Raw genomic sequence first — 14,449 nt, forward strand, 5'->3', positions numbered from 1 at the left:
TCTTAAGTTAATGAATAGATATGGGGTGTATCTTATACCAGCCCTAGGCCTGTTTGTCCACAATAGGACCCATTCCTTACCTTCTCCCACTCTACTGTGTATTGCAGGTAACTGACCCCTGTAGGTTGCATTTCTCAGGCTCTCTTGTCAGCTGTCAAGATTTGGCCAATGACATGCACTGGGAGACTGGAGAGAAGGAAGAAGGGAGAAGCCAGGGTATTACAACTACAGTTGCCTTCCTTAGCAGCAAGGGAAGCTCCTCCTTGTCTCTAGCTCCTACCAGAATCCCACGGTGGCTTTAGGTTCCAGCAGGTGGCCCCAGCTCCTGAGCACTGCTAACTCCACTGCCTCCCTCCATCCCTTCAGCCCAAGGGCAGGCAGTGTCTCCTTGTTGCTGCTGATCTCTGAATTTCTCCACTCTTCTATCTGGCTGCTCAACTCTTCTGTCACCCAGGCAACCACTTCTCTGTAGTTAATTCCCTCTGCTGGGTATATTTGAAGTGATTTCTAACATTGTGCTTACACCCCCTTTGGAAGCAGGAGCCACTGAACCCAGAGTTAAGAGTACTTCACTCTTCTCTGCTTCACCATTCACTGGCCATGTGGCCAGTCAGGCTTTCTGGGGCCTCAGTTTCCTCATTCGTAACCAGGGGCTAACAGAACCCATCCTACTTCTTTCCCACAGGGTCACTTGAGAACCCAATGAAGTCATCCAATTATACATTTTCCATGTACTTATAGAGTACCTGCTGTATGTCAGGACCCTTTGAAGGTGCGGGAGATGGAACAGGGAGTAAGACATAATGTCCCAGTTCTCAAGGGAGTCTTGGTTAGTTGCAATAAATGTGCCTTGTAAACTTCAGAGTGCTGTATAATTCTAACAGGGTAAGCCGACCTGACCTCCTCCTCCTCAACTCCCAGAAAACCCTTGGGGATTTCAAGAGCTCCCTAGCCCAGTTCCTAGGGACCCCATTCCTGCCCTAGAGGAAGGTGAATTAGAATGCAGTGACTGCACAACGATATGTGCACAGTGACCCGGATAGCAAAGCAGGGCCCCTCCTTCCAATCAGACCCAACCATTGTTTCACTGTGTGTGTCTATTAGCATGTCAGAGCTCACTTAATTAATTGTAAAGGATTATCTTGATTCTTCTGCTGTACTAGTTTTCTTTTAATGGTTTTTATTTGGTGTTATTTGAAGTAAGCATGCTATGAAATAAAGCCTGCAAATCTTGTTTATGTCTAGGTTGTGATTGAAAAGGTATCCTCTATAACACAAAGTTTAGTTATTGATGGCCTCTTTTATAATGATTTAGTCAGCCTCACTTTAATAATAGTATTGATAACAATATATGGATAAATACAATCTATTTGCAACAGTACTCCAAGGGGCAAAAGAAAAGCAATGTGTGCATGTGTGGAAGATAGGTAAACTTGCTGTTTTTAACCAACATGAAAATGGAGTATATTAATCCAGATGCAACACTCTCCTGTCCTGAGCATTTTTATATGGTCTCTCTCACATTGTCCTACGAAGCAGGTATTTCCATCCCTGTTTTAATGATTAAATCACTAAGACTTAAGCAGGTGACTAATCCAGTTAGCTAATGACAAAATCAGAAGGGAAGGTAGAAAAAGGAGAAGTGCTTACCTCCCTGAGCCTCCACTTCCTCTTCTATAAATGGGAATAGTAACTGAGGGTAGTGTTGAGGGTTAAATGAGAGAGTAGCGTGATGCCTGATATGCAGTCACTAATAAACAGTAGCTCTAAAAGAGGATGTAACTGCCTCCTCACCCTAAGGCCTCTTATCAACCATCCCCTTGATTTCTGCTTTCTCTGCAGACGACCATTCCCGGGTGAGGCTGCTGGTACTGGATGGAGACCCGCACTCTGACTACATCAATGCCAACTACATTGACGTGAGTGTCTTCATGGGGCTGGGAAGCCAGGGTCTGGGGCTAGCTTTTGCAGACTCAAAATCTGTGGTTTACCCCAAACTCCCCTCCAGAAGGTGGCCCTTCCAGAGCAGTCTGGATCCTCCATGATATGTGTAACTAGTATAACCCAAGGTGACTGTCCATCTAACATGGCATCCTCTTTCGGGCTGGCTGTAGTAGCCTGCTCTATGGGACCTCAGAATAAGTGATAGTCTTATTCACCCCATTTATTCATTTGTATGGATGTCTGTTGATCCATTCCTTCATCCAGATAAACGCACGACCATTTATGCAACAAAAATTTTGAAGCGCCTGCTGTAAACTGTATACTAGATGCTATGGGAACCATAATGCTAAAAATACCATGGTCTCTACCCTCTAAAACCTTAGCAGGGAGATAACGTGCATGTCAGTAATTCCAGGGCAAAGCAGAAAGTGGTTAAGTGTCATAAGTACAGATAACATGCTGCAGAGATTCAGAGGTAGGGAAAAATATCAATTCTCCCATCAGGAATGCAAAATAGGATGTAAATCAAAGCTTCAAGCATGCAAAGGTGTGATTAAAAATCAAAAAGAGTGAAGAGGGGTCTCTGGTTAGAGAGAATAGCACAAGCCAAGGTAGAGCAACTGGAAAGGAGAAATGTAGCAGCTCCGCTTGAGAAGAGCAGAGAATATGAAACAGGAATCGTGGAAAATACTGTTGGGGCTACGTCAGTGATGATTGAATGCTCAGACTTAGGAAGTGGGACTTTATCCCATAGACAAGAGGAAATATTAAAAATGTTTTATCAAGGAAGTGACCAGCTCAGAACTGAGCTTTGGGATGATTTATCCGTTGCCAAGGATAAGATAGATCAGAGGGAAGAAATTGTGGAATTAAGACAACTACAGCCAGTAAGGAAAGAGGCTGCTTCAGTATTCCAGAGATGACTGGGGCAGGGACTGAACTCAGACAGGAGCCAGGAAGAGTATGCACGAAAGTGAGAAAGTTTGCAAAGCGAGAACCTGGCTGCCGGGGTCAGAAGGACATCCCAATGTCACTGATTCAAGCCATGCATCTCAAGACCTCGGCTCACAGTCCATGGGTCTTGAAGAATGGCAAAGGATTCATATTGGCTCCCATTCTCTGAAATGTATTTATAGATAAGCTGTAAAGTATGGTGGTATAGTTTGTGAGTTGCCCCTTAATCTAGACTAAGCCAGATGAGTTATTAATTCAACAAATACTTAGTGAGCCTTTTACTGGTCATTTGACTGTTTGCCTTCAGATCTATTCCTTGTCCTTTCCTGTTCTGCTTTGCATTGCAGGGGTGTGTGTGTGTGTGTGAAGAGAGAGAGAGAGAGACAGACAGACAGACAGACAGAGAAAGATAGACAGACAGACAGACAGACTGGAGGATAATGGAAGGACAGTGTATTCTCTGTCTCACTCCCTTCCTTGGGCAGCAGCTCCAGCAGTGCCTGTATCCTGTCTGTGGCTCCATCTTTCCTCAAGCAGACCTGCCATAGGCCCATCTCCTGCCAGTCAGCCCCAGCTCCTGGACTCTGGTCATTTCTCTGTTTCCCGTTAACACACTAGTTCTAAGGGTGGTTGCAGCCTCCTACTGACCCTGATCTCTGGGTTGCCCCACTGTTCCCTGGCATCTTGGCTCCTCCATCACTTGTGTAACCAACTCCCTGTACTGAATTACCTCTGTCGGAAACACCTAGAGCAGTTTTTGTTTCCCTAACTCCACCCTAATTAACAAAGGGCTTACTACATGGCCAAGAACTAGGGCTGGAACTTCAGTGGAGTTGAAGATGGACACCATCTCTGCCGCCATGACCCTTCCAAGAAAGTTCACAGGAGATGCCAGTTCTGAATAGCTTTTCTCCAGCCCAGAGCAAGGCACTCTGAGCATGCACTTGTCATGCCAGCAGCCTGTTCCTCATACGTCCAGTATTCAATTCACAAACAAAGAGCAGACCGTCCACTGTATATGGGAAAATATTGACTTTTAAGACCAGGTCTGTAACCTAAAAGAGACTCAAGTCTGGTGAGGAAGTCAGATAACAAAATGGACCTTCACAGAGTAGGGGCTGTGGGACTGTAAAGGAAAATGGAAGCTTCAGGTTGGTGGGGAAAGGGAAATAGCCAGTGAAGGCTCCCTGGAGGAGGTGATGTCTCAGTCCTGCCTTGGAAGATGACCTAGAGCCACCAGGCAAGACAGGTTTATAGTAACCTAAGAATTACTGATCGCCTTTCATGTACCAACATCACCTTAACTAGTATCACAACTTCACAAGGTAAAGTGTCATTACTACCCGTTTCCAGATGAGTAAGCTGGCTCTCTTAAGGTTATATAACTTGTCCAAAACTATACTGCTAGGAGGTAGGGGAGGAGGGAGCAGAAATCTGAGTCAAGAGCACCTTTCCCACCATACCCTGCTGTCTTTAATAACCACAGTGAGCAATGGCAACACCAGTTGGTTCTTCATGAGTCACTCTAAGGTCCTCTTATGGATGGCTTAAGTAAGTCAGCTTATCAAAACTTCTTAACAACCCTTCAGGGTAGGTGTTAACATTCCCATTCTCTAGATGGGGTAGGCCGAGGTTTAGATGAATTACAAATATGTCCCAGGCCATGCAGCTGGTCAGTGGCAGAACCGGAATGGGAACCAGACCTGAATGGCTCCCAGTTACAGCATTCTTTCTCCTTCCCCTTCCCACCCACTCCCAGACACCACCTTGTAGCCAACACACAGCAAGGACTGAGTCAGCCTGTGTTGATGCAGGCTGAAGTGATTCCATCCATTTCTCCTTGACCTTGTCTGTGGCTGGGTGGATGTGACCCTAAGGGCCACGGCCCACACAGGATCTTGCCTGCTTGAGTCTCTGTATCTGGCATTCATTATTTGATGAGAATCCCCCAGCAAAAGTCATTTTCCTAGATAGGCACTCAATCCGAAGTTGAATGAGCATCTGACTACAGTCAGGGCCAAGATACACTTTAGTATTTTACAGGCAACAAATGAAACTGCTTTAAATGCAAGTTAATCTGTACAATACCAGGGCTAATTATGCCTCTGATTTCTTTCCTGTTTTATCATTACAAGGCATATTTCAAGCCTTTAAAAACAGGAAACCAGAGGTCTAGGTTAAGAGCACTGTCCAAGGTCACACAACTGAACTTCAATTCTCTGCCCACTTAGGACACACCACAACCTCCTCCTTCTCTCTGTAAGAATAGGTTCTGCAAACAGGGCAAATGGCTTCTGTTCATGCTGTCTTATTAAGGGATATTGAACTCTGGGGTGAATCTCAGTGGTTAGACTCCAGGGCTGATAGGGTCATGAATTTGGTCTTTGCTGAAGGCCTGACTGTTGAATCTAGGTCTTTTGGATTACTAGCTTTGTGATCTTGGGTAACTTACTTACCTATTCTTATATCTATGATATGAGATAATGGTGCAACCCCACAAGTGTGTGATGACTGATGTAAAGTATCTGTCATGCTCTCAAAAAGAAACATAGGCTTCCTCAAAGTGGGTAACCAAGGATAGTTTAATACAGATGTGAACAGGATGAAGAGAAACCAGTAGGTTAGGATGTAGTATCTCTAGGCTGGCAATAGTAGGGAGTCCTTACCAGCCCTAGACCCAGACAAGGGAAGGGAGTAGCTTTGAGAGAGAGCTGACCTTCAAGAACTGAAGCCCTTGATTGAGCAACGAGGTCAAGCAAGCCATGGTGACCTGGCAGGGAGGAATCTAGAAGAATATATGCCCCATCCTCCTCCTGGCCTCTGAGCTCCTGCTTTTGTTCCCCATTGACTAAACCAAATTTGAAGCAGAAAGCAATGGGAGTGCATGGTGCTACCCATACAGAGCAGACCATGGAAAGAAAGGGAAATGGAGGGACAAAGGGAAGATAACCAGCCATAAGCAACTCCTGGCACAGTTACCACTATAGAGTGAAGAGTGGAGGAACTCCATTAATTGTGAACCAACTATATACTCCAGCAAAGATAAAATTCCTGGGGTCTCTGGCAAAACAATACTCCAGACAGCTAACTAGGCCCTCACTCCATCCCCCTGGTCTCCGCCCTAGCCAGAATCCTTCCTGGCTCCCTAAAGAGCTAACTGCCCACGCTAGAATCATTTTTCCACAATTGGATCTTGACGATTCATTAAAATAACTCCATTGGGATAATGAGCTGAATGGGGCCAGCCCTGTCTCTGCCTCCGGAGGCCGTGGTCTGTTACTGTCTGAACCATCCCGCTAGTACGTTTGTTTGCACACCCGAAAATGTATTGGCCACTTAAATCTGTTATAAATTACCAGTCTGGAAATAAATATCGTATCTGGGTCCCCAGTAAGTAACAGATGCATGAGTGCAGAGTGAGATAAATGCGTTTTGGATGCAAACCTCTTTCCCATTGCTCACAGACAGATGGAGGCAGGCCCAGTGCTGGTTTGCAGTCGATCTGCGTGCTGTGTAGGTGGGACTTAAATGAACTCAAAGTTCTTTTAAGGTTAGGAAGTTTTCTATACTCACTGTTGGCGAATCCCCAGAGGAGCCCCAATTGAGCAGTACATTTCCTTTTATCTCCTTTGCTGAGGAGTCTCGTGGTTAGAATGTTTTCTCTTTGGGGACTGCGTGGGTTTTTAGAAGCCAAGGAGGGTCTCTTTACTCAGATGCAGTGTGGGGACAGGCATACAGCATGCATGCATTCAGTCAGTGTGAATTTTTCAAGGCCGGTGGCCCGGGCTGACTTCTAGATGCTAGGAACATGGCCATGAGCAAGCCAGATACACAGCCCTGGCTTCATGGAGCTCCCATTCAGCTGGGGGAGACAGACAATAATCATGTAAATAAAGAAAGAATAGTATGCTACTTGGTAATAAGTTATCTAAAAAAAAGTAAGCGAGAAAAGTGGAAAGAAGCTGATGGGGTAGTCAGAGATGAACTCTCCGCAGAAGTGATTGACAGCTGAGCAGATGCCTGGATGGAGTGAGAGAGCAAGCCACTCAGTTACCTGGGGCAGACATAGCAGGCACAGGGAAGGGTGAGTGCTAAGGCCTCTGGATGGACATGTGATCCCTGTCTCTGAAGAAGGGTAAGAGCCAGTGGACAATGAAAGAAAGGTAGAGAAACTGGGAATATCACTGAGGGGATGAAATGGAAGTGACAAGAAGTGTCAAGATGCCCAAACCAGGCTTAGGGAGACAATCAACCACCACCTCCTCTGAGGTGACCTCGTTGGCTGTTCAATTCCCATGGGTGCTCCACAGAGTCCCCACATCTTCTCATTAGTAGCCTTTACCCCAGTCTGCTGATGTCTGCAAGTTGTTCAGAAGCAAAGTCCACATTCGTCTGGTTCATTTTTGTATTTCCAGTGCCTTGTATATCATAGTAGGTGCTTAATTAATACCTGTTGATTGACAGTGAATGACTGTGCAAACAAATGAATTCACAAAATAGAGAATCCAAGCCATTTAACTCTACAATTAAAATGTGAATCTCTTGCTCAGAATGTTATCTCACTGAATTTCAAGTACATTAGAAGCTTCCAAATCACAGCTTCCTCCAGGGTCTCTTTTTCTTCCAGCCTAAGCATTAAGAAGATGCTCCAACTTCAGCTCAAAAACATTCATGCATGCATTTCACCAACCAGACGGCTGAAAACTGCACCCAGCTCTGGGTGGCATGTGCCATGGCCCAGGAGGAGAAAAGTCCAAAAAAAATTGCTACTCTATATGGAATTGTATTCACTGAGCATATACAAAGCTGTACTGGGCCACTCAGGAGGAAGCAGTCAGCTGTGCATCCCAGAAGAGAGCATATTTCAAGAGCAGCTTGGTGAGGCTGAAACACAGGATATGTGGGGTTGTCGGAGTGGACAAAGAGGGACAACTGGAGGTGAGGCTGGAGATAAGGATGGAGACAGATGACTAGTCCCAAGCTAAGGCATCTGGTCATTACCATGCAGGCAATAGGGTGCTGCTGCAGGCTTATAAGCAGGGTAGTGTGCAAGAGGAAGCTCATGGGGTTAGGAAGCAGCAAGGCTACAGAGCAAAACTGGAGGCCGGGAGGCCAGCTGCAGGTTGATGCTGTGGCCTCAGCCAGGGACGACGAGGGCTGTGGGAATGAGTGATGGGGATGGTAAAAGAGAGTAGACTTGAGAAACTGCATCTTTCCAGGATCTAGGAGATTATCTTCTATTCCCAAAACTACTGAAAAAACCCTTGAGTTTAATTCTTTCTTTTAGCCTGTGCAGCCCTGTCCACTTCACTTGGAGGAAAAGATAGGTCTTCCTCCCTCTTGTGTCACAGGGAAGGGTTCATTATTTCATTAACAGAAAGGAGATCTCATCATCCCAGTATCCTCTGAGAGGCCCGCATATACTTTTAGTCTTGATAGGCACTCAGTAAATAAATGTTTGCCAAATAAACAATAAAATAACAATAGCAAAGACGTATATGTTAAATCTTAGAATAGTTCCTGGCACATCGTAACTGTTGCATATCAACTCATTTAATCTGAACAACAACACTATGATGTAAATACCATTATGCCCATTATTTTTTTTTAATTTTATAGATTTAGGGGGTACAAGTGTTTTGTTACATGGATATATTGCACAGTGGTAATGTCTGGGCTTTTGGTGTAACCATCACCTGAATAGTATACAGGGCTCCTCTTACATTATTTCTCATCCCTCACCGCACTCCTACCCTCCCACCCTTCTGAGTCACCAGCGTCTACTATTCCACACTCTGCATCCATATATGCACACTTAGCTCCCACTGTAAGTTGCGGTATTTGACTTTCTGTTTCTGAGGGTGTTTTTTTGTTTGTTTTAGATAATGGCCTCCAGGTCCATCCATGTATCTATGTTGCTTCAAAAGTCATGATTTTTGTCATTTTTTATGGCTTAGTAGTATTCCATGATGTGTGTGTGTATATATGTACATATACTATATCTATCTATATATGGAATACTATGTGTGTGTGTGTGTGTGTGTGTATAACATTTTCTTTATTCAGTCCTCCATTGAGATGGACATGTAGGTTGAGTTCATACCTTTGCTATTGTGAATTTTAAAACTCAGGTACAAAGAGGCTAAGTAGCTTGTCCCAGACCACACAGCCTAGAAGGGACAAAGCCAGGATTCAAACCCAGGCGTCTGGGTTTCAGAGTCCATTGTACACATAACCACCATGCTATGTTGCCTGTCTAGCTGGTTGGTCAACAGCTTGTTTATTGGGTATTTGCTGTGAGTCTCACACTGTGCTGAGCTCTGTGGGAAAAAAGAATTTTTAAGCAAAGTAGGGAGTGTCTGTCCTTAAGAAGCCGACAACCTCACTGAGTACATATGATTGCTCAAGCACAGAGTTTAAGTGGGGCTGCTGATTGCTCTGTGGTTAATCCAGCAGTTCTGGTCATGACATTGTCCCTGGATTGGTGCCAACCTCCAACTCCAGAGCAGGCCCAGCAATTGGAAGGTGCCTACAAAATAGTTATTGAGCATGTGAAATACAAAGGTGGAGAAATGTACAAGGGATTTAGAAACTTGTCTTTGAATCTGAAAGTGGGTCTAGAACTTTAGAGATGCCCCATCTGCAGCACCATAAGCCATACAGATGGCAGTTCTATTTCCTGAAGGAGGAGGCCTCAAGGCAGTTCATCCACCTCAGCAGGACAAAAAGACTGGTCAGCAACATCTAAGACAAAGACATCAAACTTTAGGATGTACTTTCTCTGGGCATAGTTAACCATAAAAGTTGAGTGGATTTCAGGACTGTGAACAATCTCTCCATTGATAGTCTCCATAACTGGCATCTGTGTTCTTTAAAAACTTTATTCATCTATTCATTCATTTACTCATGTATTTATTTAACAAATACTAATGGCATTCAGTGTTCGGCACTACATGCAGATCTGTCTATCTCCAAAACTAGGACTTCTCCTCAATATGACTGTAACTGGAAAGAGGACACTCCATGTATGACATGCCCAGGCAAAAGAGGAGTCACCTTCAACATCTCCTCCAGTGATTAAGGTTATGAGGCAGCAGGGTACTCCCCACCAGAGTACAGCAGGCTGCTGGAGTGCTCTGAAATATACACAGAAATTAGAAACTGGTCTTTGGATTAGCAGGTAGCTTTATGGGTCTCCCAGGTCACACCTCTGTAAGGTCCTCTCTGTACCTGGGACTTCAATTCCAAGCTCAGGAATGTTGGCACAGAGAATCAATGTGGGATACTTCTCAATTGTCTTTTTCTAATGGTTACTAATGCAAGGAGTCAACAATTACGTTGTTTTCTTGCTGTTTTTCTTCTCTGGGTATCCCATAGGGTCTTGCACAGTGTACTTCACATAATCATGGCTCAGGAAAGACTTTTTGGTGGTTGATGCTCCCCATAAACCTGAAAACGCCTTCTCTGCCTCTTTTTGGGTGTATAAGGATAAGTGATGCCCATCCAATCTTTGCTCCCAGTGCCACTGGTTCCAAGGCAAGCCTGTGTAGACACCTCACAAGTAACTATAGGAAGAGCTAGCATTTAGTGACTTACTACGCACTTTATGTGCAATATCGTATTTAACCTTTGCCACTTCTCTGGGAATAACTGATGCTGTTTCCATTTTGCCTATGAGAAAATAATGTCTTGGAGAGGATGTTTATTAATATTGTGCTGTTTGCAAGCTTTGACAAGAGACCCTTCACAGTGCTTTTCTCCTGTTATCCAGGGATACCATCGACCGCGGCACTACATTGCAACTCAAGGTAAGTGCCCTCCCTCCTCCTAGTGCCTCAGAGAGGCTTCAAGGGTGCCAGGGGAAAGGGTTCTCTTAACTGCAAGGCTTGTCCTCCTGTCCTGTATCTGTTACTCCAACACTCCATTTCACGAAACAGCCCTGGAGGAGAGGAATGAGTTTCCACCAGCAAAGAAGCCACAGAGGTAGAGGTCTTTGAAATTGTTCATTTGTTTATTTGGGAAGGAAAATGGTGACAATTTTCACTATAGGAAAAAGGCCCATGAGTGACAGAGGAAGGAGCTGTTACTTGGAAATGGTCAGGAGGGAGAGGCCCAAGCAGGTGCCATCAACACCTGCCAGGGCCGGAGCTGATGGTGCCTTATCTCCATGATGGGTGCGTGTCTGTAGCAGAGATGCAGCTGGTTGCCCTAGAAAGCAACTTGGCAGTGCGTTTTCAGAAGGCTTAAGCATGATCATACCTTTCAAACCCTTCTGGAAAAAAAAGTCCTGCAGATAATTATATATAGAGACAATGACGCATATAAGAACATTCTTCACGGTGTTATCCATAATGGGAAAAAAAAGTGAAAAATCTTAAATGCCCAACAGTTGGTACATTGGTTACATAAAGTGTGTTACCACCATATTATAGAAAACCTTGCAGCTATTAAAACTATTATACTTGGTAAGAACTTTTAAGAGTATCAGAAAATGCATATAATAGGTCTGATGCTTATTACAGTAATACACACATATACATATAAATATAGAAAAATGGTATTCAAACTTTTATATCAAACACACATATTACTTTTGTAATTTTAAAAATGACGAAGGCCCAGGACATTGAAAGAGTAATTTCTGAGGAAATTGCTTTGGACTGTCAGAGCCTATTTTCTGCTCCTTGTCTTTTTTTTTTTTTTTTTTTTTTTTTTTCTTTCTTTCTTTCTTTCTGTTCAGGCTCTAGAGGAATGCCTCCAGCATTTGTCAAGCTCAAAATCAGGCATCTCCTGTTTTTGTTCTCAGCATCTGGCACCCAGCAGCTCTCTCCACCCCACACCCCAATTGCCTTCCTGTCCTTCATGGAAGTTCTGGAGCCCAGTTTTTGAAAACTCCCCTTAAGCCATAATACAGTCCTGATAAGGTGATGGGTGGAGTTGGTAGGAAGGGTCTGAGCAGGAGGAGGACAAAAGGGAAAGGAGACGTTGCAGATTGTGAGAGCTTGGCATGAGGCTTTCCCTATCCATACCCTGATCTGGCCCCATCAGGCTCAACATATCTCAGGCCCATGTCTCAGATACTTGGTATCTTAACGAGGATCACGCGGCCTCCCTCCTGCTCACTGGTGTGGAGACTTGACCAACCAGAGGGACAGACCTTCTCAGCTGCTTCTTTGCACTTGCGCTCTCTAACCTCACTGGCTTCTCTGTTGGCAGGTCCAATGCAGGAGACCGTAAAGGACTTCTGGAGAATGATCTGGCAGGAGAACTCTGCCAGCATCGTCATGGTCACAAACCTGGTGGAAGTGGGCAGGGTAAGCCTCTCCTGCACTTGCCTGGGCAGAGAATGCTGGAGGTGCACTCTTGAACATCTCTCTGTTCCATGCGTTGTGCTAAGTGCCTCCTAGTCAATATTTCACCCTCACAGCGACCTACAAGGGAGGTGTCATCACTCCTCTTCCACATTCAAGCAATGTCCTTTCCCTTCAAATCCCCTTCATCCCTTTTTCCACCCTCACTCTCCGTTGATGATGTCATCTCATATTTTGAGGAAGTTAAAACCATCAGTCATGTACTCCCTCATCGTCACACCACAAAGCTACAATCCTACTTGTATCTACAGTCATGCTCTTGTTCTTCCCCTCTGTCAGGTTCAACTATAAGAAATTCCTGTTTTTGTTGACCCAAATGGTCAAATATCAACTGTTTCTTATGGCTCAGCCTAACACAACAGCAACCATGTCTCTGCCCTTCCAAAGGCAAGCCTAGTGCCCGGATCACAGATTCTACTTAATTTTTTTTCTTTCATTTTTCCCTTTCTCACTTGCAAAATAAGTCTCTTTCTCATTGCCAAATTGTTCCCTTTAGCATACAAACATGCCCAGCACCTCCCATCTTAAAAAGAAAGGTAAAGGTAAATAAAAAGCATTTTCTTGTTCCTGCTTTTCTGCCAAACTTTAAAGACTCACAGAGAGGCTCTGTTTCTTCACTCATGTTCTCTTCTACCCACCCCGGCGTAGCTCCTCCCTCCATCCCACCAACAGTGATATCGTCAGTATCACTCGCATCCTCCTTCATGTCGACGAATCCAGTCTCCAATTCTGTCTTCCCATCTTACTCAACCTCAGTGGCATCCAACCCTTCGCTCCCTGCTCTTCTTCCTCTGACCTCTAAATCTTGATGTTCTTCAGGGCTCTCAGATCTTGATCTCCTGCTCTGCTCCATCTCAACTCTCTCTGAGGTCGTCCTTAACTAGTCCTGGGGCTTAGAAATGGGACTGCTATTCCCAGCTTGCTTTTGCCTACTTGGTTAACTGTGGCATGTGGGTGGGCTGCTGAGTTTAAAGGCAAGGCGTACAAACACCAGAATTAAAAGGGCTCTCCACACATCATGTGAACTAACTGAAAAGTGGGCAGGTAAGTTTTTGTTTGGGTAAAAAAGAGATAATTCATAAAGATGAATTCTGGCCTCTGATAATGGGAAAGAGAAAATCTGAGTTTTTGAAATCTAATAAAGGGGCATGGACATCTCAGGGCCGAATGGGAATTTAGGACCAGGTGAGACTTTATCCGTGAGTCCATCCTTATCTAGTCCATTACTCAATTTTACAGATGAGGAAATAGACCTGAAGGGGTAGAGTGCCTAACCTGAAGTCACTCAGCCAAAACCCAGGCACAAAATCTGACACGTGACTCTCATTCCAGTGCTTATGGCCACCCCACTCAGACGGTTCCCCAGGGACCCAGGCCCAGGGTGTGGCTACTGTGGACAAAAAGGCCAGCCCAGGATTCAGGGATTTGGAGGCAAATTCTAGCCTGTTCTATAATATATCCCACATTGGAAACAGATTCCCTTGATGAATAGACCATAAATCTAAATTGGATTTGGGGAGGAAAGCAATCTCTTAGAGGAACTCCTGCTAGTGCCAAACCCTGTGCCAGAACTTGTACATTACTGCAACTTTCAACAATCATAGGAGCCCACATTCCTAGTTATTATTCAGGTGTCCTGGGTTTGCATCCTGGCTCCATCCCTTACTAACCGTTGACCTTGGGCAATTTTCTTAGTCTTCCTACGCTTCCTCGTCTGCAAAATGGGGATAATAGTATCTACTTCATAACGTTGTTTTGAAAAGTCATTAAAATCATACATGTAAAGTATTAGCAGAACAATTTGTGAGCTGTGATAGACATAGTACACCGTCAGTACATGTTAGCTAGCATTACTGATAGGAAGCTGAGGCTCAGAGAGGTTTCAGCACTTTCTGGGGCTCCCCAGATACTGAGTGTTTGTTAGGACCAAGCAATGAATCCATTGGCCCCCCAGGCCCTGTTGCACTATACCAGTATTTCCCCAAGTGGGTTCCATGGGATGCTAGTCTGCAGGATGGTTAGTGAGAAGAGGGTTCCATGGTTAAATACGTTTGGGAAATGCTGCATCCTCTATGCCCCTTTTGGAGAGTTGCAAAACACAGAACACATTAGCACTAGCATGCGAAAGAAGCTGAGTAGTCCTGTAGCAAAGCTGCCTATTTAACTGTGTAATACAGCAT

At 44.6% G+C, this 14,449-nt stretch overlaps 1 protein-coding gene across 13 annotated transcripts in view; it reads left to right on the top strand.

Annotated features, from left to right (window-relative positions):
* PTPRT (protein tyrosine phosphatase receptor type T) overlaps positions 1-14,449 on the top strand; it is a 1,128,992-nt gene that overhangs the window by 1,071,171 nt on the left and 43,372 nt on the right. For all 13 annotated transcript variants that reach the window (XM_037743358.1, XM_037743363.1, XM_017542238.2 and 10 more), the window contains 3 exons: positions 1,843-1,919; positions 10,670-10,706; positions 12,115-12,212. In XM_037743358.1, the coding sequence (XP_037599286.1) occupies positions 1,843-1,919; positions 10,670-10,706; positions 12,115-12,212 (212 nt within the window). The remainder of the gene's footprint in view (positions 1-1,842; positions 1,920-10,669; positions 10,707-12,114; positions 12,213-14,449) is intronic.

Source organism: Cebus imitator, unplaced genomic scaffold (assembly GCF_001604975.1).
Source record: "Cebus imitator isolate Cc_AM_T3 unplaced genomic scaffold, Cebus_imitator-1.0 Scaffold141, whole genome shotgun sequence".
NCBI classification, from domain to species: domain Eukaryota; kingdom Metazoa; phylum Chordata; class Mammalia; order Primates; family Cebidae; genus Cebus; species Cebus imitator.